We start from the raw sequence: 21,618 nt of genomic DNA on the forward strand, positions 1-21,618 counted from the left end.
ATTTTTATTATTAATAAAATATTTTTACTATTAATCAGATATTTCTATCATAAATCCAATTTTTTTTACTAAGCTGATATTTTCGTTAGTAATCCAGTATTTGCATTATTAATCTGATAATTTTATTATTAGTCTAATATTAAACAAATATTTAATCAATAATCTAATATTTTATTATTAATCTGATAACTATATTATTGATTAGATAATTATATTATTACTCTAATATTTTATGTTGAATACTTTTATTATTATATTAGATGTTATTTTACATTTATTATACTGAATACTTTAATTATCATTTATCTTATTAATAAAATGTTTTATTATTAATCAGATAATTTAAAATTATTTATATACTTGCATTATTAATCCTTTTTATTAATAATCTGATCAAAGCCCTGTGACCCTCTGGACTGTGCAGAATTACTCCACTTTTTATCATAAAAAATAAGGTTGTGCCTGAGTTAAAGCCTAATCCCTTGGATAAAAACAGGATTGTGATGATGCAGAGTGGTTTTCCTCTGGATCCTGAGGTTTCACCTGGATCCTGAAGCCTCTTGGGAGCCATGGAGCTGAACCCGGGTGAGACCCATTTTTGACTGAAATACGATGTCTGGAGCTCCCTTCACACAGAGATTCCAAAGTGCTTCCAGACTTTGCCGTGAGGGTTTGATTCAGCCCTTTGTGGCTCCACATGGAATCATGGAATGCATTGGGATGGGAGGCACCTTAAAGCTCATCCTGTTCCACCCCCTGCCACAGGCAAGGGCATCTTCCACTCTCCCAGGCTGCCCCAAGCCCCATCCAACCTGGCCTTGGACCCTTCCAAGGATAGGAAATCCTCTGGGAAATCCACTCCAGGGCCTCACCACCCACACAGGAAAGAATTTGTTCCCAGTGCCCCACCTAACCCTCCCCTCTTCCATCCCCTAACCCACCCCTTGTCCCATCACTTCTTTCCAAGTCCCTCTCCAGCTCTCTTGGAGCCCACGATGAAGGAAAATGACCTTTAAAGGTCACTTCCAATCCAAATGGTTCCATAATTCCATTGACATTCTGTGGTCATTTTTGTGGCTCTACAGCCCTTTGCAAAAGGGTTTCCACAGTTGATTTCCCAAAAATCTGTGTCTCTCCCCCTCACCCTCCTGCCACTCCCAGGACTCTTCACAGCTGGAATTATTTCCAAAAGAGAGGATCTTCCTTCCCTTCAACAGGGGAAAGAACATGAAATATTCCCAATGGGATTGGGATGCTCCAGTTATCTCAGTGGAGTATTGCTAAACAAGGGTGACATAATTAAATTGAGCTTCTTGAACAAACTTTTGAGGTAAAATCAGCTGCTCTGTGCTTTGTTAGAGCTTTTGATTGGACTTTAAGGAGGTTCTGGGAGAAATTTTGCCTCCTGTGATGAAAATCACCACTGAATAAGATCACAGAATTATGGAATATCCTGAGTTGGAAGGGACACACAACAATCATCAAGTCCAACTCATGACCCTGCACAGGACAACCCCAAAATCAGATGTTGGCCAAGAAAGGTTTGCTCGGGTACACCCCATCTCACCTTAACTTGGGACTGCAGGCAGAAAATGGGACCAAAAGTGAGATGAGATTTTGTTATTCCCAGACTTTCTGCTCCTTTCTTCATCTGCAGCTGCAGTGCCAAAAGAAAATCTACACAGGGGATCCGCCCCCAGGTTATTTAATGAGCGACTCCTGGAGGGAATGATGGATCCAAGGTGTAGCCATGTTTCCTGGCTGACTGGTCAGACCAGACCTAAAAGGGCTTGGCCCTAAACCCCCTTTTCACAGCAGACAATCTGCAATTGTCATTCGTTTCCAGTCACCTTCTTCCACTTTTTAGCTTTTTCCAGTTTTTTCCTGTGCTTGGATCGGATTTCCATGAACTCATTTATATGGAAACTTCTATCAAACATATCATCAGAGACATCAGAGTCCGGCCCTCCCTCAGACCAAAACAAACGCACCAGACAGGGTTTCAAGCTTTTAGTTGCCAAGGACAGAGGTTCCAAACAGCCTGGGATGAAAAGCCCTGAGAAAGCCCAAGGAAGGAAGAGACACCGTCACAAAATCAGCATCCAGCAGAGAAGCGGGATGGAGAGTCCAGAGATGGCTGTGCAGGAGAGCTCAGCCCATCCAGACCAGTGGTGACAGCAAGAAAGCCCCATTGCCCCCGACAATGAGGAACGGCTTCATCCCATTCCACTGGTGAGATTTTGCATCCAAGTTTTAATTGTGGGCAGCATCTCCAGAGGAACCTGAGCCACTTCCATAGGCAGACCAGTAACCCAGTCTTGGAGAAGAGCACCCTCCTCCTGACCCGCCTTCCTCAGTCCCATCTCTGCAGCTGGATGTCCTGGCTCCACAGGTCCCTCCTCCATAAAAACTGTCCCCTCCGGAGCAATCCCAACCTCCTCCCCCCCGACTGCCAGGGCTGCAGGTGCCAGCAGAGCTCGATCCCCAGCCTCCAAAGATGGAGCTTCCTCCTCCTCCATAGCCTGAACCTCCCCCATATCCAGAGTTTCCTCCATACCCTGAGCCTCCCCCATATCCAGAGTTTCCTCCGTACCCTGAGCCTCCCCCATATCCAGAGCCTCCTCCATATCCTGACCCTCCTCCACACCCTGAGGCCCCTTCTCCCCCCACAATGCATCCACCACTGCCATAACTGGATCCTCCATGGCCTGAACTTCCTCCACCTCCAGAGATGGACCCTCTCCTACCAGAGCCACCTCCATATCCTGAGCTCCCTCCATAGCCGGAACCTCCTTCTCCTCCACTGATGGACCCGCCACTGCCATAACTGGATCCTCCATGACCTGAGCCTCCTCCTCCTCCTCCACCACCTCCAGAGATGGATCCTCTCCTGCCAGAGCTTCCTCCTACTCCATACCCAGAGCCTCCTTCTCCTCCACAGATGGATTCACCACTGCCATAACTAGATCCACCACTGCCCAAGCTTCCTCCACCACCAGAGATAGACCCTCTCCTGCCAGAGCCACCTCCATATCCTGAGCCCCCTCCATAGCTGGAACCTCCTTCTCCTCCACTGATGGACCCACCGCTGCCATAACTGGATCCTCCATGACCTGAGCCTCCCCCTCCTTCTCCTCCACCTCCAGACATGGATCCTCTCCTACCAGAGCTGCTCCAACCTCCAGAGCTGATCCCGCCACTGTGGGGGCTGCACCTGCCACTGCCAGAGCCATAACCACCGGAGCTGTGACCGCCTCCAGAGATGGAGCCTCTCCTGCCTGAGCTTCCTCCCCCTCCTTCTCCTCCACCAATGCACCCACCAGAGCTTGATCCTCCACACCCTGAGCTTCCTCCATAGCCGGAGCCGATTCCTCCTCCAGAACTGCTCCCGCCACTGCCAGAGCCTGATCCCCACCCTCCAGAGCTGTGACCACCTCCAGAGATGGACCCTCTCCTGCCAGAGCCACCTCCATATCCTGAGCTCCCTCCATAGCCTGAACCTCCTTCTCCTCCACTGATGGACCCGCCACTGCCATAACTGGATCCTCCATGGCCTGAGCTTCCTCCTCCTCCAGAGATGGACCCTCTCCTCCCAGAGCTTTCTCCTCCTCCATAGCTGGAGCTGATTCCTCCTCCAGAACTGCTTCCACCACTGCCAGAGCCTGATCCCCACCCTCCAGAGCTGTGACCACCACCAGAGATGGACCCTCTCCTGCCAGAGCCACCTCCATATCCTGAGCTCCCTCCATAGCCGGAACCTCCTTCTCCTCCACTGATGGACCCGCCACTGCCATAACTGGATCCTCCATGACCTGAGCCTCCCCCTCCTCCTCCTCCTCCACCTCCAGAGATGGATCCTCTCCTGCCAGACCTTCCTCCAACTCCATACCCAGAGCCTCCTTCTCCTCCACAGATGGATCCACCACTGCCCGAGCTTCCTCCACCACCAGAGATGGACCCTCTCCTACCAGAGCCACCTCCATATCCTGAGCTCCCTCCATAGCCTGAACCTCCTTCTCCTCCACTGATGGACCCGCCACTGCCATAACTGGATCCTCCATGACCTGAGCTTCCTCCCCCTCCTTCTCCTCCACCAATGCACCCACCAGAGCTTGATCCTCCACACCCTGAGCTTCCTCCATAGCCGGAGCCGATTCCTCCTCCAGAACTGCTCCCGCCACTGCCAGAGCCGGATCCCCACCCTCCAGAGCTGTGACCACCTCCAGAGATGGACCCTCTCCTGCCAGAGCCACCTCCATATCCTGAGCTCCCTCCATAGCCGGAACCTCCTTCTCCTCCACTGATGGACCCGCCACTGCCATAACTGGATCCTCCATGACCTGAGCCTCCTCCTCCTCCTCCTCCACCTCCAGAGATGGATCCTCTCCTGCCAGAGCTTCCTCCTACTCCATACCCAGAGCCTCCTTCTCCTCCACAGATGGATTCACCACTGCCATAACTAGATCCACCACTGCCCAAGCTTCCTCCACCACCAGAGATAGACCCTCTCCTGCCAGAGCCACCTCCATATCCTGAGCCCCCTCCATAGCTGGAACCTCCTTCTCCTCCACTGATGGACCCACCGCTGCCATAACTGGATCCTCCATGACCTGAGCCTCCCCCTCCTTCTCCTCCACCTCCAGACATGGATCCTCTCCTACCAGAGCTGCTCCAACCTCCAGAGCTGATCCCGCCACTGTGGGGGCTGCACCTGCCACTGCCAGAGCCATAACCACCGGAGCTGTGACCGCCTCCAGAGATGGAGCCTCTCCTGCCTGAGCTTCCTCCACCTCCTTCTCCTCCACCAATGCACCCACCAGAGCTTGATCCTCCACACCCTGAGCTTCCTCCATAGCCGGAGCCGATTCCTCCTCCAGAACTGCTCCCGCCACTGCCAGAGCCGGATCCCCACCCTCCAGAGCTGTGACCACCACCAGAGATGGACCCTCTCCTGCCAGAGCCACCTCCATATCCTGAGCTCCCTCCATAGCCGGAACCTCCTTCTCCTCCACTGATGGACCCGCCACTGCCATAACTGGATCCTCCATGACCTGAGCCTCCTCCTCCTCCTCCTCCACCTCCAGAGATGGATCCTCTCCTGCCAGAGCTTCCTCCTACTCCATACCCAGAGCCTCCTTCTCCTCCACAGATGGATTCACCACTGCCATAACTAGATCCACCACTGCCCAAGCTTCCTCCACCACCAGAGATAGACCCTCTCCTGCCAGAGCCACCTCCATATCCTGAGCCCCCTCCATAGCTGGAACCTCCTTCTCCTCCACTGATGGACCCACCGCTGCCATAACTGGATCCTCCATGACCTGAGCCTCCCCCTCCTTCTCCTCCACCTCCAGACATGGATCCTCTCCTACCAGAGCTGCTCCAACCTCCAGAGCTGATCCCGCCACTGTGGGGGCTGCACCTGCCACTGCCAGAGCCATAACCACCGGAGCTGTGACCGCCTCCAGAGATGGAGCCTCTCCTGCCTGAGCTTCCTCCACCTCCTTCTCCTCCACCAATGCACCCACCAGAGCTTGATCCTCCACACCCTGAGCTTCCTCCATAGCCGGAGCCGATTCCTCCTCCAGAACTGCTCCCACCACTGCCAGAGCCTGATCCCCACCCTCCAGAGCTGTGACCACCACCAGAGATGGACCCTCTCCTGCCAGAGCCACCTCCATATCCTGAGCCCCCTCCATAGCTGGAACCTCCTTCTCCTCCACTGATGGACCCGCCACTGCCATAACTGGATCCTCCATGACCTGAGCCTCCCCCTCCTCCTCCTCCTCCACCTCCAGAGATGGATCCTCTCCTTCCACAGCTGCTCCCACCTCCAGAGCTCATCCCACCACTGTGGGGGCTGCACCTGCCACTCCCAGAGCTCGATCCATAACCACCGGAGCTCTGGCCACCTCCAGACATGGAGCCACCACTGCCTGAGCTTCCCTGTCCTCCACCTCCAGAGATGGATCCTCTCCTGCCACAGCTGCTCCCACCTCCAGAGCTCATCCCACCACTGTGGGGGCTGCACCTGCCGCTCCCAGAGCTCGATCCATAACCACCGGAGCTCTGGCCACCTCCAGACATGGAGCCACCACTGCCTGAGCTTCCCTGTCCTCCACCTCCAGAGATGGATCCTCGCCTGCCACAGCTGCTCCCACCTCCAGAGCTCATCCCACCACTGTGGGGGCTGCACCTGCCACTCCCAGAGCTCGATCCATAACCACCGGAGCTCTGGCCACCTCCAGACATGGAGCCACCACTGCCTGAGCTTCCCTGTCCTCCACCTCCAGAGATGGATCCTCTCCTGCCACAGCTGCTCCCACCTCCAGAGCTCATCCCACCACTGTGGGGGCTGCACCTGCCACTCCCAGAGCTCGATCCATAACCACCGGAGCTCTGGCCACCTCCAGACATGGAGCCACCACTGCCTGAGCTTCCCTGTCCTCCACCTCCAGAGATGGATCCTCTCCTGCCACAGCTGCTCCCACCTCCAGAGCTCATCCCACCACTGTGGGGGCTGCACCTGCCACTCCCAGAGCTCGATCCATAACCACCGGAGCTCTGGCCACCTCCAGACATGGAGCCACCACTGCCTGAGCTTCCCTGTCCTCCACCTCCAGAGATGGATCCTCTCCTGCCACAGCTGCTCCCACCTCCAGAGCTCATCCCACCACTGTGGGGGCTGCACCTGCCACTCCCAGAGCTCGATCCATAACCACCGGAGCTCTGGCCACCTCCAGACATGGAGCCACCACTGCCTGAGCTTCCCTGTCCTCCACCTCCAGAGATGGATCCTCTCCTGCCACAGCTGCTCCCACCTCCAGAGCTCATCCCACCACTGTGGGGGCTGCACCTGCCGCTCCCAGAGCTCGATCCATAACCACCGGAGCTCTGGCCACCTCCAGACATGGAGCCACCACTGCCTGAGCTTCCCTGTCCTCCACCTCCAGAGATGGATCCTCTCCTGCCACAGCTGCTCCCACCTCCAGAGCTCATCCCACCACTGTGGGGGCTGCACCTGCCACTCCCAGAGCTCGATCCATAACCACCGGAGCTCTGGCCACCTCCAGACATGGAGCCACCACTGCCTGAGCTTCCCTGTCCTCCACCTCCAGAGATGGATCCTCTCCTGCCACAGCTGCTCCCACCTCCAGAGCTCATCCCACCACTGTGGGGGCTGCACCTGCCACTCCCAGAGCTCGATCCATAACCACCGGAGCTCTGGCCACCTCCAGACATGGAACCTCCACTGCCTGAACTTCCTCCCCCATATCCTGAACCTTTCCCTCCTCCATAACTTGACCCACCACTACCAGAGCTCATCCCTCCACCTCCAGAGATGCTGCTGCCCTTGGACATGGAACCTCCACTGCCAGAGCTGGATCCTCCTCCACAGATGGAGCCTCCACTGCCTCCAGAGCTTCCTCCTCCTCCATATCCTGAACCTTTTCCACCTCCATAACTTGAACCACCTCCTCCAGAGCTGGATCCTCCACCTCCAGAGATGCTGCTGCCCTTGGACATGGAACCTCCACTGCCACAGCTGGATCCTCCTCCACAGATGGAGCCTCCACTGCCTCCAGAGCTTCCTCCTCCTCCATATCCTGAACCTTTTCCACCTCCATAACTTGACCCACCTCCTCCAGAGCTGGATCCTCCACCTCCAGAGATGCTGCTGCCCTTGGACATGGAACCTCCACTGCCAGAGCTGGATCCTCCTCCACAGATGGACCCACCTCCTCCAGAGCTTCCTCCTCCTCCATATCCTGAACCTTTTCCACCTCCATAACTTGAACCACCTCCACCAGAGCTGGATCCTCCAGAGATGCTGCTGCCCTTGGACATGGAGCCTCCACTGCCTCCAGAGCTTCCTCCTCCTCCATATCCTGAACCTTTTCCACCTCCATAACTTGACCCACCTCCTCCAGAGCTGGATCCTCCACCTCCAGAGATGCTGCTGCCCTTGGACATGGAACCTCCACTGCCACAGCTGGATCCTCCTCCACAGATGGAGCCTCCACTGCCAGAGCTTCCTCCTCCTCCATATCCTGAACCTTTTCCACCTCCATAACTTGACCCACCTCTTCCAGAGCTGGATCCTCCACCTCCAGAGATGCTGCTGCCCTTGGACATGGAACCTCCACTGCCAGAGCTGGATCCTCCTCCACAGATGGACCCACCTCCTCCAGAGCTTCCTCCTCCTCCATATCCTGAACCTTTTCCACCTCCATAACTTGACCCACCTCCACCAGAGCTGGATCCTCCAGAGATGCTGCTGCCCTTGGACATGGAGCCTCCACTGCCAGAGCTGGATCCTCCTCCACAGATGGACCCACCTCCTCCAGAGCTTCCTCCTCCTCCATATCCTGAACCTTTTCCACCTCCATAACTTGACCCACCTCCACCAGAGCTGGACCCCCACCCTCCCGAACTGCTGCTACCCTTGGACATGGAACCTCCACCACCTGAGCTTCCTCCTCCTCTGTATCCTGAACCTTTTCCCCCTCCACAGATGGACCCACCCCCACCAGAGCTGGATCCACCTTTTCCCCCTCCAGAGATCGGCCCTTTCACTCCGCTCCCGCTGGTACCACCAGAGCTCATTCTCCCCTTCACACTTTTTATGCCTCCAAAGACTCCAGGAGCTCTGGAATTGTGGTCAATGACACCTGCAAGAAATGGAAATTATGTTCAATTTATTCTTTTTACCCCCAAAAAGTCTGAGCCGGACTGGTTTAAGCATGGTGGTCATGGACTTATCTTTGAAGGGAGCAACAAGAATCTCTGTTAGTAGAGATCAACCTACGGAATATTTTCTCATTTTTCTGGGCTTTTCAGCTTTTTTTAAAACATAATTTATGTCTTATTCCACCCATGAGCACTCAGTGCAGCCCATCACTTACAAAGGCCAAGACTGTTTTTCTCTCTCCTTCAGCTTCCTCAACTATTCCACAAATTTTAGGACTAGCTTTTATTTCCTTCCCTTCTGCCCTGCATCAAGCAGACCTATGGATTAAATGAGGTGTTTCCCATTTCCTCCAAATGTGGAGGGAATTAGCCGATAACTCTAAAGTCAGTTGTTATATTAATGTGTATTCACAAAATCCCCTTTGCATCCCTTCCTGAATTAAGATGGGAGCTCGGATAGTTTGTTCCAATGATGTTAAGACCACAAAGTAGGAACAGTTTCCTTAAAAAAACCCAGAGAAAATCCTTGGGATACTCACAGATTGTGGCCAGTGATCCTTCCTGGATCCTGTGGAGGAAAAGTGACATTGAGGTAAAGCAGCCAATACAATCAGAATTAAAATTCAGGTTAGGCTTTATCAATGATCCACAGAAAGGTGACTCCTCCCAGGCCCAATCCACTCCAGAGATCCCAGTGACAAATCCACAGACACGCTGCTTTGTCCAGGTGTTTCACCCACTTGATTTTGCCCCCACCTGTTCTCCTCCTCCTCAAGGAGTGATCGATACATGGCGATCTCGATGTCCAGGCCCAGCTTTACATTCAGGAGCTCCTGGTAATCATGGACAAGGTGAGAAAGGTCATCCTTGGCCTGTTGGAGGGCGTTTTCCAGCTCCTGGAGCTTTTTCTGGCCATCCCTGATGGCCGAGCTCCCACGGTGCTCAGCATCTTTAATGGAGTCTTGGAGGCTGGAATTCTGCAGATAGAGCAAAGGGAATGTGATCATGTCCCCTCTGTGGGGAGGACTTTATCGCCCAGCACAGGAGAACCCCCAAAATCCCATCATTTTCAAGCCCTCCTGGCATTCCTTGGAAATCAAAAGGCTTTCCTCAATGACAGAACACCAAAAATACATCCGACTGGATAAATTAACACAATTAAACCCCAATATAGATCCCAAAAACCTAAATCTGCATCCTTTGGAAGAGAAAACTTCATCCCTATGTTTGCCTCCAAAGGACTGGCTGCCTCACACTGCACTAAGATCCCATGGAAAAGGATCATTAAATCACTTAGTCCTGCTGGAAAGTATCAGCTTTACCCTTTTCCTTGCAATTTCAATTTCTGGTTGGAGTCTTTGGATCTGCCTGGCGAGTTCCTGAATTTCCTGGTGACTGTTCCTCAGCTGCTCTCGTTGATTCACCCACATGTTCTGCAGGTCCTGGTACTGATGGGAAGAGGACACAACACATGTTTTGTTTCTTTTCCAACGAGGAGATTTGTGTCCCTGTTTCCCCGGTGTCCGCTCACCCTGCCCTGGTACATGGCGTCCACTTCAGCTGTGCTCTTCTGGGCCATCCCCTCATATTCCTGCCTGACCTCCTCAATGATTCCATCCATGTTCAACTCCCTGTGGTTGTCCATGGACACAATGATGTCAGTGTTCCCAACAACTGTTTGCAGCTGGGACAGCTCCTGCATGGAAAACCAGGTTAGGGATTTTAACAGTCCTTGTGATCAATCCAGACCTTTATGAGGAAAAAATGAGACCTTGTGGCCAATTTCCCACTGGAATTTCTCCACCTGCAGCACCCAGGTACCACTGTACCCCCCCAGTTGTAATTTTCAAGGTCTTCCAGCCTTTTGGACTTTGAATCCTTTTCACTCAGCAAAGGCCAGGATAATTAATTCTCCAGGCCAAAAACTCGCACCCAAGCAAAATTTCTGGGAATCGCCAGAAGACATGTCCTTCAAGACCTGAGAGTAAGATTTTAATCACTCACGGCTTCATATAAACACCGGAGGAACTCCAGCTCCTGCCTCAGGATATCCACCCGGACATCAAACTCCATTTTTCCCATGTATGCACTATCCAGTTCCTGTAAAATAAAAAACAAAAACCATTGGAATATTTGCATTTTGTTGATCCAAATGCTCCACTGAAGTGCAGTTCTTGGGGTATTTCCATAAAACCTTAATTCCTGGGATCAAATAACTGCCCATGGATCTCAGATTTCATTTGAAAAGCAACAGGAACAAAGGGAAAGTGTTTAAGATGAAAAAATTGGCTGGGAAATGGGTACGACAACTGCAGCAATAAATCTGTTCCCAGGGAATATGAGAAATGGGAGAACACCATTTTTATTCATTCTTCTAATAAAAAGTTGCCTAAATATTCTCTTCTCAGATAGTTCCGAGCCATCTACAGACATTATTTAACATAATAACAATATTCCACCTGGATTGAGATTGAATGAATAGGAAAAACCGGCACTTTTTAGATATTTGTCCTACAAAGGACCGATTCATTCTCTACAGGAAATAATTCCTCCTCAGTCTTGTTCTGCTTTTCAGTTACTTCAGTTAAAATTAGACAAAGCTCAGCAAAAACTTCAGCTTTTGAAAACCTTGGCAACCACTCAGATAATGTTTTATTTCTGAGGCATTGATTTTGCTCAGGGTCTCAGGTTAATTCACCTTTTTAAGCTCCACAAACTCCTCCTCCTTGGACGTGCGTTTGTTGATCTCCTCCTCAAATCTGGGGGAAAGAAGGAGGTAGATTATTATCGATTATCTATTATTAATTAATCTGTTTAATTAATCTATTCATTATCTTTCATTATCTATCTTAATTTTTAAGTCAAGTCGATCAGTAAACAATGGAATCACCCAAAGATTGAATGTGTTGAGTTTTCATTTTACTGCAATTGCAGTTCCTGGCAAGTGCAAACCCTGTGCAAAAAGAGGCACTAAAACAGCCCAAAAAATGGGGTCAATACAGATCAGCCCTAAATTTAGTAATTCTGAACTAAACTTCCCATTTTTCAGAGCTGTGGATGGACATAAATTATCTAAGGCAGAAAAGGTGACAACTCTTCCCAACCTGACCCCAAGCTCAGTTCTGTCCCTCCCCACCAGGGCCCCACAAGTGGAATCCTGGATCACTCACTGCTAGAGAGGAGAAAGGAGAGGAGGAGTCTGGGAAGGAAAAGGAGTGGAAGAGATCATCACAAACTTTGATTTTCCTCTCATTTTTGGGAGTTCAACCCTCACCAAACTCTTCCGGCATCAAAGACAAGCCCCGTAATTCACGTGCAGCAGAGTGGAGCTAAGAGACTCCAAACTCCTGCAGATGCAAAGCTGAGCTTTTCCATCCAAGGCCACAGTGACCATCACCTGGGAAAATCCCAGCACCTGTTTTCCCATATTTGTGACCATTCACCTGTTTTTATAATCCTCAACAAGCCGGAGCATGTTGTAGGCTTCGGGATCCAGCTGCTCCTTCTGGCTCTGGAGCGTCTCAAGCTGCCGCTGCAGGTTGCTGATGTAGGACTGGAAGAAGTTGTTGATGTTCCTGCTCTCCTCAGGGCCAGAGCTTTGCTGCTGCAGAAGTTCCCACTTGGCCAAGAGTGCCTGATTCTGCCGCTCCAGACATTGAACCTGGAAGGGAACGCAGTTCCATTCGTGGAAGTGCCCAAGGCAGGTTGGACGGGGCTTGGAACAGAGTGGTCCAGTAGAAGGTGTCCCTGCCCATGGCAGGAACTGGATGAGCTTTAAGGTACCTTCCAATCCAAATCACTCCACGATTTCTATAATACTGACCAGGTGATAACCTGGACACCCAAAAGTTTGGGAGAGAAAGAAAAAGTCACAGACACACTGATTTTTCAGGACTATGGAATCTTAAACCTCCTGAGTGTAACCAGCACCTCCTGTTTGGTAAAACAGGTAAACCCTGAAGTCTCCACATGTAACAGAGAGAAGTAGAGGCAGAGACACCTCCTAGATACCACCGGGGTGGAAGAGCTTTCGTGCCTAGTTTGAGAAGAAGCAGAAGAGAAGACAAAAGTGGAGAGATGGAAAGTCACAAAAAAGGTGAAGATGGACCACCTAGAAGAGGGCAAGGCTTCCAAACCAAGGAGTGACTTGTTCAATAATTCAGAGAACTTGAATTCACTTGCAATTTCTGGCAAGTGCAAACCCTCTGCAAGAAGAGGCACTAAAACAGCCTCCTCTTGCAAGGTTTGGCTTTGCTTGAGAAAAAAAAATACTAACTCATCAAGATGTCCAAGTCCATCACCCATTTTTCCTGCTGGCATCAACAACCTCCAGGCACCGGAATATAGGGATATATATTCCCAGCAAACCCCTTTCCTCAAAAGAGGACTGAGTCAATGTGCTGGTGACATCCCAGCAGTTTATTGTCCTGCCACAAAAGACAACTCCAAGATCTTTATCCCGGGGCAAAAAGTGATTCACACAGCAGCGTTTACAGTGGCCCATCGGGAGCTTCACACCAGCCTGCAGGAATTCAGCCAATGCTGAGATTTTTGGAGGGAGAAGATGGAACATAAAAGTGTCCCCGTGACTCACACCCACCTTGTACCTCCCCCCTTCACAGATAACAGGAAAAACAGAAGCCAGGACTCACCTTCTCAATGAATGATGCGAATTTGTTGTTGAGAGCTTTGATCTGCTCCTTCTCATCCGAGCGCGCTCGCTGGAACTCAGGGTCCACCTGGAGCTGTATTGGCCTCAGCAGGTTGGTGTTGACATGGACCTCCTCAATGCCTCGGAGAACTCCAGCCTGTCCCAATCCCTGTCCAGCCCCTTGTTCCCCTACTCCAAGACCTCCTCCGAGCACCTCCCTGCCTGAAACTCCTCTGTAGGTGCCACCAAGCCCTGTTTCACCACCTTGAAAAGCTCCCACGAAATATCCTCTTCCACCAAAGCCCCTCTCAGGTTGTCTCCAGCCACCAAACCCAAGGCATCTCCCATATCCTACTCCTTCTCCTCCGTAGCCTCCACCAGTATAGACATTCCTGAACCCTCCAAGGTTGTGGAGGCTCCTGCTGCCATACCCTTGCCCAAACCCTCCAAATCTCCTGTCTCCACCTCCCAAGGTCCCGCAGTGAGCAGAAGAAGAACTGAAACTCCCTTCCCCATATCTGGAGAAATATCGTCTCATGGCAGCACTTCCAGGTGGGAAAGCCAGTGGAGGAGGTAGTGAAACAGGAGGAGAAATCAGAATGAAGGATCCTCAGCTACTCTGGGGGAGTATGGAAGTTCTCCTTTATATGTTTTGGAGGAGCTCATCTCCATTCCGTGGTAATTAGCAGGTCTCTAATGTTGTTATTGGGTTTGGTTCATCAGGCAGCAATTAATGGCTGCCCGGAGAGGTCAGATAAACACCAACACCGGTGGGGCAGTTGTGAAATTCCCCAAATCCTGCCTGACTCATGAGCTTTGCTGACGGATCTCCTTATCTCATTAGCCTCCATCCGTAATTAAGTTACCCCTTCTCATCTCACAGCCCGTTCTCTCCCGTATTTCCCCACCTCTTTTGGCATTTCAAAGGGCACAAGACCTTGGTGGGCCTTGGGGGCGTCTGACCTCCCTTCACCACATCACCAGGAGTACCTACTGCACCTTTTGCTTCCCATTCCTGTTCTTCTCTCATTCCCAAAATATCCCAAGAGCAACTTTTGCTTCTAATGGGGAAGATGCATCCGTCTCCCCATCTCTGTGCCAGACTCCACCTTTCCAACATTCAGTGGCCATGGACATATGGAAAAGCATTTGAGAGCCAAATCCTGCTGCTGGCAGCACCACTTGGAATCTCCAGCCTGGATTAATTTCTTGAGAAGACACCGAGATGTGGTTCCTCCAAAACCACCTCTGGAACCACTTCCCCATGGGAAGAACCTCCTCTTTGTCCCCTACACAACTTTAGGAGGAGCTGGACTTCACCTGGCAGGATCCTCTTCCTCCCAAAGCAGCTGGAGGAAGCCAGGCTGGGAATCCATCTGTTATGCAGAGGTTCTGTGGTCAGGGCTGGGCAATCCTGGCTCCATTTGGAAAGTGCCTCATAAATCGCCTAAATTAGGGGTTTGTAGCTAGAGGTTATTAAAACAGCTGGAATATCTCAAGCTGGACAAGACTTTGGATGCTCAGTGAGGCTTTTCTCACAAGGGAACACAGTGTTTTCCAGGAAAACAGCTGAGAAATCCACTTTTCCCTACCAAAATCCTCTACCTCACCTTACACCAGGAACAGCCAACCAGTATCTCAGACCTTCCTTCTGTGCTAATTTTGTAACTAAATTTTACTCATTATCTACATTTCCCGAAGAAATTCAACCAGATTTCCAGCTGAATCCCCCCTTTTTTTATAAATCTGTATAAAAATCTGATTTGGATTGAGAATTCTGTTTCCTGCAGGAATTAATTATGGTGAACCTTAAAACATGGTGCAATTACCAGGATTTTAAAAGAGGGGGAGAGGGGAGGGAATTCCTGAAGGAGACTGGAAAGGTTGGAGCCAGGTGGGGGTCGGACTCTTCTCCGAGGTCATGAGTGACAGGATGAGAGGAAATGGCCTCAAGTTGTACCAGGTTTAGGTTGGATACTGGGGGAAATTCCTTCCCGGAAAGGGGTGTCCAGCTCTGGCATGGCTACCCAGGGCAGGGGTGGAGTCCCCGGCCCCGGAAGTGTCCAAGAAATGTGTGGATGTGGCACCAGGGGACATGGTCAGGGGTGACCTTGGCAGTGCCAAGGGAATCACTGGGCTTCGTGATCCCAACCTAAATGATTCCATGATCCTGAAGGGCTGGTGCTGGCTCCGATGCCATTGCCCTCTACCCCCCTCCTCTTCCCACTTTGCAAGCGCCTCATTCCAGAGCTGCACTGGGCAGCACTCCAGGTAATCCCCATGGATCATGGAAGGAAGTGTTGTGACCCTGGAGAGTGAGCACCCACAGCTCCCTGTGGAACACCAGTGAGAGAGGTGTCCATCCCAATGTCGTGCCCTGTGCAGCAGCTGAGCGAACCAGACTTGAATTCTGAGCTTTCTAGGGCAGCTGGAGCTCCGAGCCGGCGGGAGGAGAGCAGCCATCCCACCCCACGTGCCATAATCCGGAGTGTGGGCAGCTGTTGTGATCGGAGGTGGCGCCGGATCAGCCTTGGCAGCACATCCCAACCACACCTGGACCTGTCGAGCTGGCTCCAGAAACAGGGATGCATCCCAAGAGGTGTCCACGCATCCTGCGGATGAAGGGGAAGCTTCCTGTGATTTCTTCCTCTTTCTGACATAGCTGGGACAAAGGGATCACAGGTTCATCCATCATCCTTCCCAGGGAGATGGATTTTCATGGGATCAGGGTGTTATGACCACAGGGTCAACCTAGCTCTTTGTCTTGGGGACTTTAAGGATAAATTTAAATTCCATTCCAAAACTTGATCCATTAAAATTGTCTGCCTGGGCCACTTGTGCAGCTGTAGGAGCAGGCACTGAGGGCCCTCATGTTGTTCCCCCCATCTGGAACAGTCTCTGGGGCAGGCGGGGAAGGTGGGGAAGTTTCTCCCACCTGGAAAAGCCTCTGAGACAATGACACTTTTTGTGGACAAAAAGGGAACCAGGAGAGAACCAGGATGGTCATGTTGGAAACATCCAGAAATTCAGAGACAGACCCAAACTGGAGCTTTTTGAGCACAACTGGGGCAGGAACCTGCCAAACTCCACCACTCTCATCCACCTCTGTCCACCTTAACCCAAACCCTAAATGGGAATAATAAATCCCAGTTCTCAGGCTGATACTGAAGAAAATGCCTCGACATGCCCACAGGATCATCGAAACCAGCTCAAAATAAGGTCATGGAATGCTCTGGGTTGGGAGACCTTAAAGCTCATCCAGTCCTGCCGTGGGCAGGAACAATTTCCACTATCCCAGGCTGCTCCAAGCCCTGTCCAACCTGGCCTTGCACACTTCCAGGAATGGGGCATCCTCTGGGAAATCCATTCCAGGCCCTCCTCACCCTCACAGGGAACAATTCCTTCCCAATATCCCATCCAGCCCTGCCCCCTGGCAGTGGGAAGCCATTCCCTGTGTCCTGTCCCTCCAGCCCCTGTCCCCATTCCCTCTCCAGCTCTCCTGGAGCCCCTTTAGGCCCTGCAAGAGGCTCCAAGGTCTTCCTTCCACCAGACCAGGTCACTCCAAGCCCCATCCAACCTGTCCATGACCAGAGATGAGGCAGCCATAAACTCTATAGAAAATAGAAATAAAAAGAACTAAAAGAAAAAGGGGGAAAAAGTAACTACAGAAAACACAAACCCTAAAATTGCTAAAATCCTGTGGTTGTCTGGTTGAAAACCAGATCCTAAATATAAATAAAGGATCTCTAAAAACCCCACTGGCAGGCAGAGTGAATAAATAAGGATATCAATGCACCTCTGACTATTAAAGAAGTACTGTCAGAGCCGTACAGTAGCACATGAATAAATCCAGTATTTAAATTTAATAACTGTCCCAATGAAGGAGATAAATGAGCACTGAGAGAGGTCCTGATCTCCAGCTTCCTAAATTCCTGCATAATTAGGGTCCTCAGTCACTTGGAACTGGGGCTGGAATGACACAGACACACTCATAAAAATGCCTTTAGCCCGCAGACTTTCTTTTTCTCCCCCCCTCTTTCCCTGGAATAAGCACAACCTCTCCCTGTGCTCAGCGAAGGCAGCAAGAACTTGGAGAAGAGAAAAAAAAAAGGAGAGAAATGTCAAAAACCTCATGATTTTTGCAGAACAAGAGATGAAATGTTGGTTCTCTCCCAAAGTTTATCCTATTTTAAGCCTGAGGTTTCCCAGCTGCAAGAACATATTGTCCTAATGATACAGATATTCCAAAGTGGATCCCACATTCATCATTTAGGGGACAGGGAGACCAGATGGAGTTTCCTGCACGCAGAGCTGGGTGAGACTGGAAGTTGCTATTAAACCACAGGAAAAAATCCCTCTGATTTTCCTTGATTCTGAACATTCCTCTATCTGGGAATGTTTAGAATTCCATGAATTCTCAAGACTTTGTGGTAAGTAGTGAAGTTTCCTGGTGAGAAAACAGTTACTGAAGAGGGTTTAGGAAGGCCCTAAATGGAAGGGATTTGTCCTGTGCAGACAGACAGAGCTCAGGTGGTTGGGAATGGTTTTGGTGGGGGGACATCTTCTCTTGCCTTGGTTGAGCAGCAGCGCTTTATGGAAATGCTCCATTGGAATGGGCAGGATCCAGGGCAGGAGTGGAGGGAGGGGAGGGCGCAGTGCTGGACGCTCCAAACAGGGCAGATAAGGAGGAACAGGACCCATCACTGGGTCACTCCATCAGGAGCTGCTCCAAATGGAAGGAAGAGGCCGATGGACCACGGAATTCCAGACCAGGGGGAACGACTCTGCTGCCACAGAGGAATTTTGTTTGTAGGGGAAGGAGGACACAAGTAGATGAAGTGGAGATCAGGATCTCTGAGGTGGCACAGAACAACCTGGGCGAGGTTGGAATAAAGTCCAAGATCCAATGAGAGTGAGGGAAGCAAAGGAGTTCAGTGTGGGAAGGGCTGGAAAGCCCTCAAAGAGCAGGAAGAGCTTCCCCAGATCCAGAAACATCTGTGCAGGGAATGGCCACAACCTTTCCCTGTGGTCAGCAAAGGCAGAAGACTCTGAAAGGACGAAGGAAGAGAAATGTCAAAAACCTGGTGGTTTCTGCAGAAGAAAAGGTGAAATGCCCTGGCGATGGCTTCAGACTGGAATTTTGACGTTGAGGAGGCCAGAGGGAGCTTGCAGGGCAGATTCGACCCAGGGTGGAGAGGGAGGCCACCAGCTCCAGGGTCAGACAGTCTAGGCATTGTGTTTCTGAGGCAGGGGGGCTCTGGGGAGGCTCATTTAGAGACCAACAACCCGAAATCTGACTTTAACTTGTGATCCCGTTAACAAGGGACTGATGGCTCTTTTAATCTCTTTTAATAAATGGTTTGTGATTTGGGGTTGACAGGAAGGTAAACAAGCCAATAATGTCCTCAATAACACCCTTGATATTAAATCATCAATTCAGAAAATAACAACATAATTGTGATATTGGTTAATCTCCTCTTTCCCTGACAATAATGTGAAAGTTTATTAATTAAATTGAATATAATTTGTGAATACACTGAATTAATTTTTCTATTGCTGTTACTATTAACAATGGTGGCAAGTGGATGAAGGAGAAGCTCATTAATTTTTTTTGCTTAATTGGCTAATGCCAAATATCAGCCTCTGATCCCTGAGATCTCCGACAGGCTGATCGTGTCCCGGTGCCTCCACACACAGCTGATGCCCTCTGGCTCAGGCGGGAGGTGCTGGAATAAGGCTGAGAGAAAATCTCCAAAGGGTTTCAGGAGGAGGAGGTGGAGGACGAAAGGTACAACCTGCAGAGAAAAAAAAATTAAAATAAGGGGGAAAAAAGAGGATGAGGAGGAAACTGGGTTGAACTCCAAGTTAAAAGCACAGGGCGACATGAGATTTTTATCTGTGTGCACCCGTTTCTCAGCAGAAAAATGGTCAATGGATGTGGCAGTCATGATATAAACTGATTTTTATTTCTATTAGGGCAGGATTTTGATGAGGACCTCCAGGTGACCCAGCAATCAGAGCTCTCAGGAAGGGCCTCTCCAGGGGTTTGGAACCTCAGGAACCTCTTAGCTAGGCCCCCAAGGTAAAGAAGCGTCTGAGAGTGTTCAGCAGCTTCAAAAGCTGTTGTGTGAGTTGAGAACGATTTTAATCACATCCTGTCCCACAGGAAGTTGAAACAGCTGGAGATAATTCTGGCAGATGTTCCAAATCTGGTAAACAAGGTGATTACCGACCTCGCAGCGAAGTGGGTCCACTGCTGCCTTCCCGGGGTAGCGTCACCAGCAGGAGGGTGACCACACCCAGTTCCACCTGGGCTGCACTCCAAGCCCATAATTAGCCCAATCAAGACGATACTTTGTGATCAATTGAGTAAATCCCTCTATTGATGGATCCGAATTGCTGTCCTTTCCTCTGCAGCAGCAGCAGCAGGATCAGCCATGGGACAAGAAGGCAGGTGCAGAAAAAGCTGCACAAAAAGCACCAAAACTCAGATGGTTCCAGAGTAAATCTCCTGCCTGGGGAGGGAAAGGTCTGAGCATGGGCTGGGGAAGGCCAATTAAAGGGCTTTGACAGGTGTGGAATCAGGGAATATCTTGAGTTCTGGAAGGGACACACAGCGATATCAAGTCCAACTCCTGGCCTTGACTAGGAGAATCCCAAAAATTCCACCATGGGCCTGAGAGCATTGTCCAACACAGGGAGGACCTGGAGCAAGTCTGGAGAAGGCCACGGAGCTGCTCCAAAGGCTGGAGCCCCTCTGGAGCCAAGCTGGGAGAGCTGGGGGTGCTCATCTGGAGAGGAGAAGGATCCAGGGAGAGCTCAGAGCCCCTTCCAGTGCCTAAAGGGGCTCCAGAAGAGCTGGAGAGGGACTGGGGACAAAGCATGGAGGGACAGGACACAGAGAATGGCTTCCTGAGGGCAGGGATGGATGGGAGATTGGGAAGGAATTGTTCCCTGGGAGGGTGGGGAGGCCCTGGAATGGATTTCCCAGAGGATGCCCCATGGAAAGCAATCCAGGTGAAGGGCTCAGCTCCTTGGCCGCCAGCCCAACCTTTACTCCAGGGGGTCACAAACACCTGCAGAGCCCCACCAAAAATGGGAGAACTCATTCAGAGAGAAGTTTTGTGGGGGAGGAGGGAGGGAGGCAGCTCCAAGGCCCCCAGGACTGGCAGGAGGTCCTTGTCCAAGGCTGACACACAGAGCACTTCCCATTTCAGCTGATTCTGGCCCCAAATCAAGCCGTGAATGGATCAGACTCAGCAGAGAACCCCCAGTGCAGAGAGACCCACCACAAACATGGGCACAACCCACCTCTTCTCCTGTCACCTTTTTGTGATTTGATTGTCAGCTGGAGCCGTGACCTCAAACAGCGGTGGGTTTGTACCCAACCTGAAATTCCCATCTCAGTCTGACCCATAACTTATGGGAAAGTCAGTTTGTCATTGACCTGGAGAACAGTGACAGGTTCTGGTGTCAGAGCAGCACCTGGAGGTCACGGGCAGGTTCAGTTGTCAGAGCAGGACGTGGAGGACAGTGACAGATTCTGGTGCGTCAGGAGGTCTGGAGGTCACTGACAGGCTCAGATGTTTCACAGCAGAACCTGGAGAACAGTGAGTGAGGAGGGGTCTGGAGGTCACTGACAAGTTCAGGTGTGTCACAGCAGCACCTGGAGGACAGTGAGCGAGGAGGGGTTTGGAGGTCACTGACAGGTTCAGGTGTGTCACAGCAGCACCTGGAGGTCACCAGCAGATTCAGGTGTGTCAGAGAACAACACTTTCCCTCGCTCAGGCTCCAAACCTTCCAGTGACATTTTGTGACATTTTGTGGCCATGGCCACCCCCCCAGACCAGATGAGTCCTCAGGTCACGGGAGAGGTAAAATTGATTCAACTCCTGCTCCAACAGAATTGGTCAGATAATGCAGGTTTTGGGGTCGCGCCTGTAAACCCTATGGAATATCATTCCACTCCAAGGGCAGAACTAGGGAGTGTGAAAGGAGATGAAGATCAGGGAAGCACCAGCATCCCAACTGAAATGGGTGGGAGGAGGAGGAATGGTCTCTGTCAGCACCAGGTGTGGATGATGTAGTTGCTGTAAGTTGTGCAAATCCAGCTCTACCTGTCCGAGCTGGAGCTGAGGCAGCTCTGGAAGGAACAGGGCTGGGAGGGAGCGGGAGGCACCACATTCCCAGGCACCATCCAGGTCATGGCGCTGGGTGGGAGCAGCTGTTTTGTTCAGAGGAGCAGGGTCAGCATCCAACAGGGGCCAAGTCCAGCA

General features: G+C 51.1%; 2 protein-coding genes across 2 annotated transcripts; both read right to left on the reverse strand.

Annotated features, from left to right (window-relative positions):
- Positions 1 to 1,995: 1,995 nt before the first annotated feature.
- On the reverse strand, positions 1,996 to 5,840 carry LOC125337733 (fibrous sheath CABYR-binding protein-like). The gene is made up of 5 exons (XM_048327795.1): positions 5,328 to 5,840; positions 4,932 to 5,057; positions 4,505 to 4,790; positions 3,432 to 3,958; positions 1,996 to 2,855 (listed from the first exon to the last, which is right to left on the reverse strand). Exons 1-5 carry the CDS (start codon positions 5,757 to 5,759, stop codon positions 2,217 to 2,219), a joined length of 2,010 nt encoding a protein of 669 aa, XP_048183752.1. The 5' UTR covers positions 5,760 to 5,840; the 3' UTR covers positions 1,996 to 2,216.
- A 1,155-nt stretch (positions 5,841 to 6,995) lies between these two features.
- On the reverse strand, positions 6,996 to 13,956 carry LOC125338019 (keratin, type II cytoskeletal 1-like). Its single transcript, XM_048328331.1, has 11 exons — positions 13,344 to 13,956; positions 12,135 to 12,352; positions 11,390 to 11,450; positions 10,696 to 10,791; positions 10,223 to 10,387; positions 10,014 to 10,139; positions 9,448 to 9,668; positions 9,231 to 9,259; positions 8,532 to 8,672; positions 7,317 to 7,862; positions 6,996 to 7,141 (listed from the first exon to the last, which is right to left on the reverse strand). The coding sequence occupies exons 1-11, from the start codon at positions 13,878 to 13,880 to the stop codon at positions 6,996 to 6,998; spliced, it is 2,286 nt and encodes a 761-aa protein (XP_048184288.1). The 5' UTR covers positions 13,881 to 13,956.
- Between the last annotated feature and the right edge of the window lie 7,662 nt (positions 13,957 to 21,618).

The sequence above is a fragment of the Corvus hawaiiensis genome, chromosome 24, assembly GCF_020740725.1.
Source record: "Corvus hawaiiensis isolate bCorHaw1 chromosome 24, bCorHaw1.pri.cur, whole genome shotgun sequence".
NCBI classification, from domain to species: domain Eukaryota; kingdom Metazoa; phylum Chordata; class Aves; order Passeriformes; family Corvidae; genus Corvus; species Corvus hawaiiensis.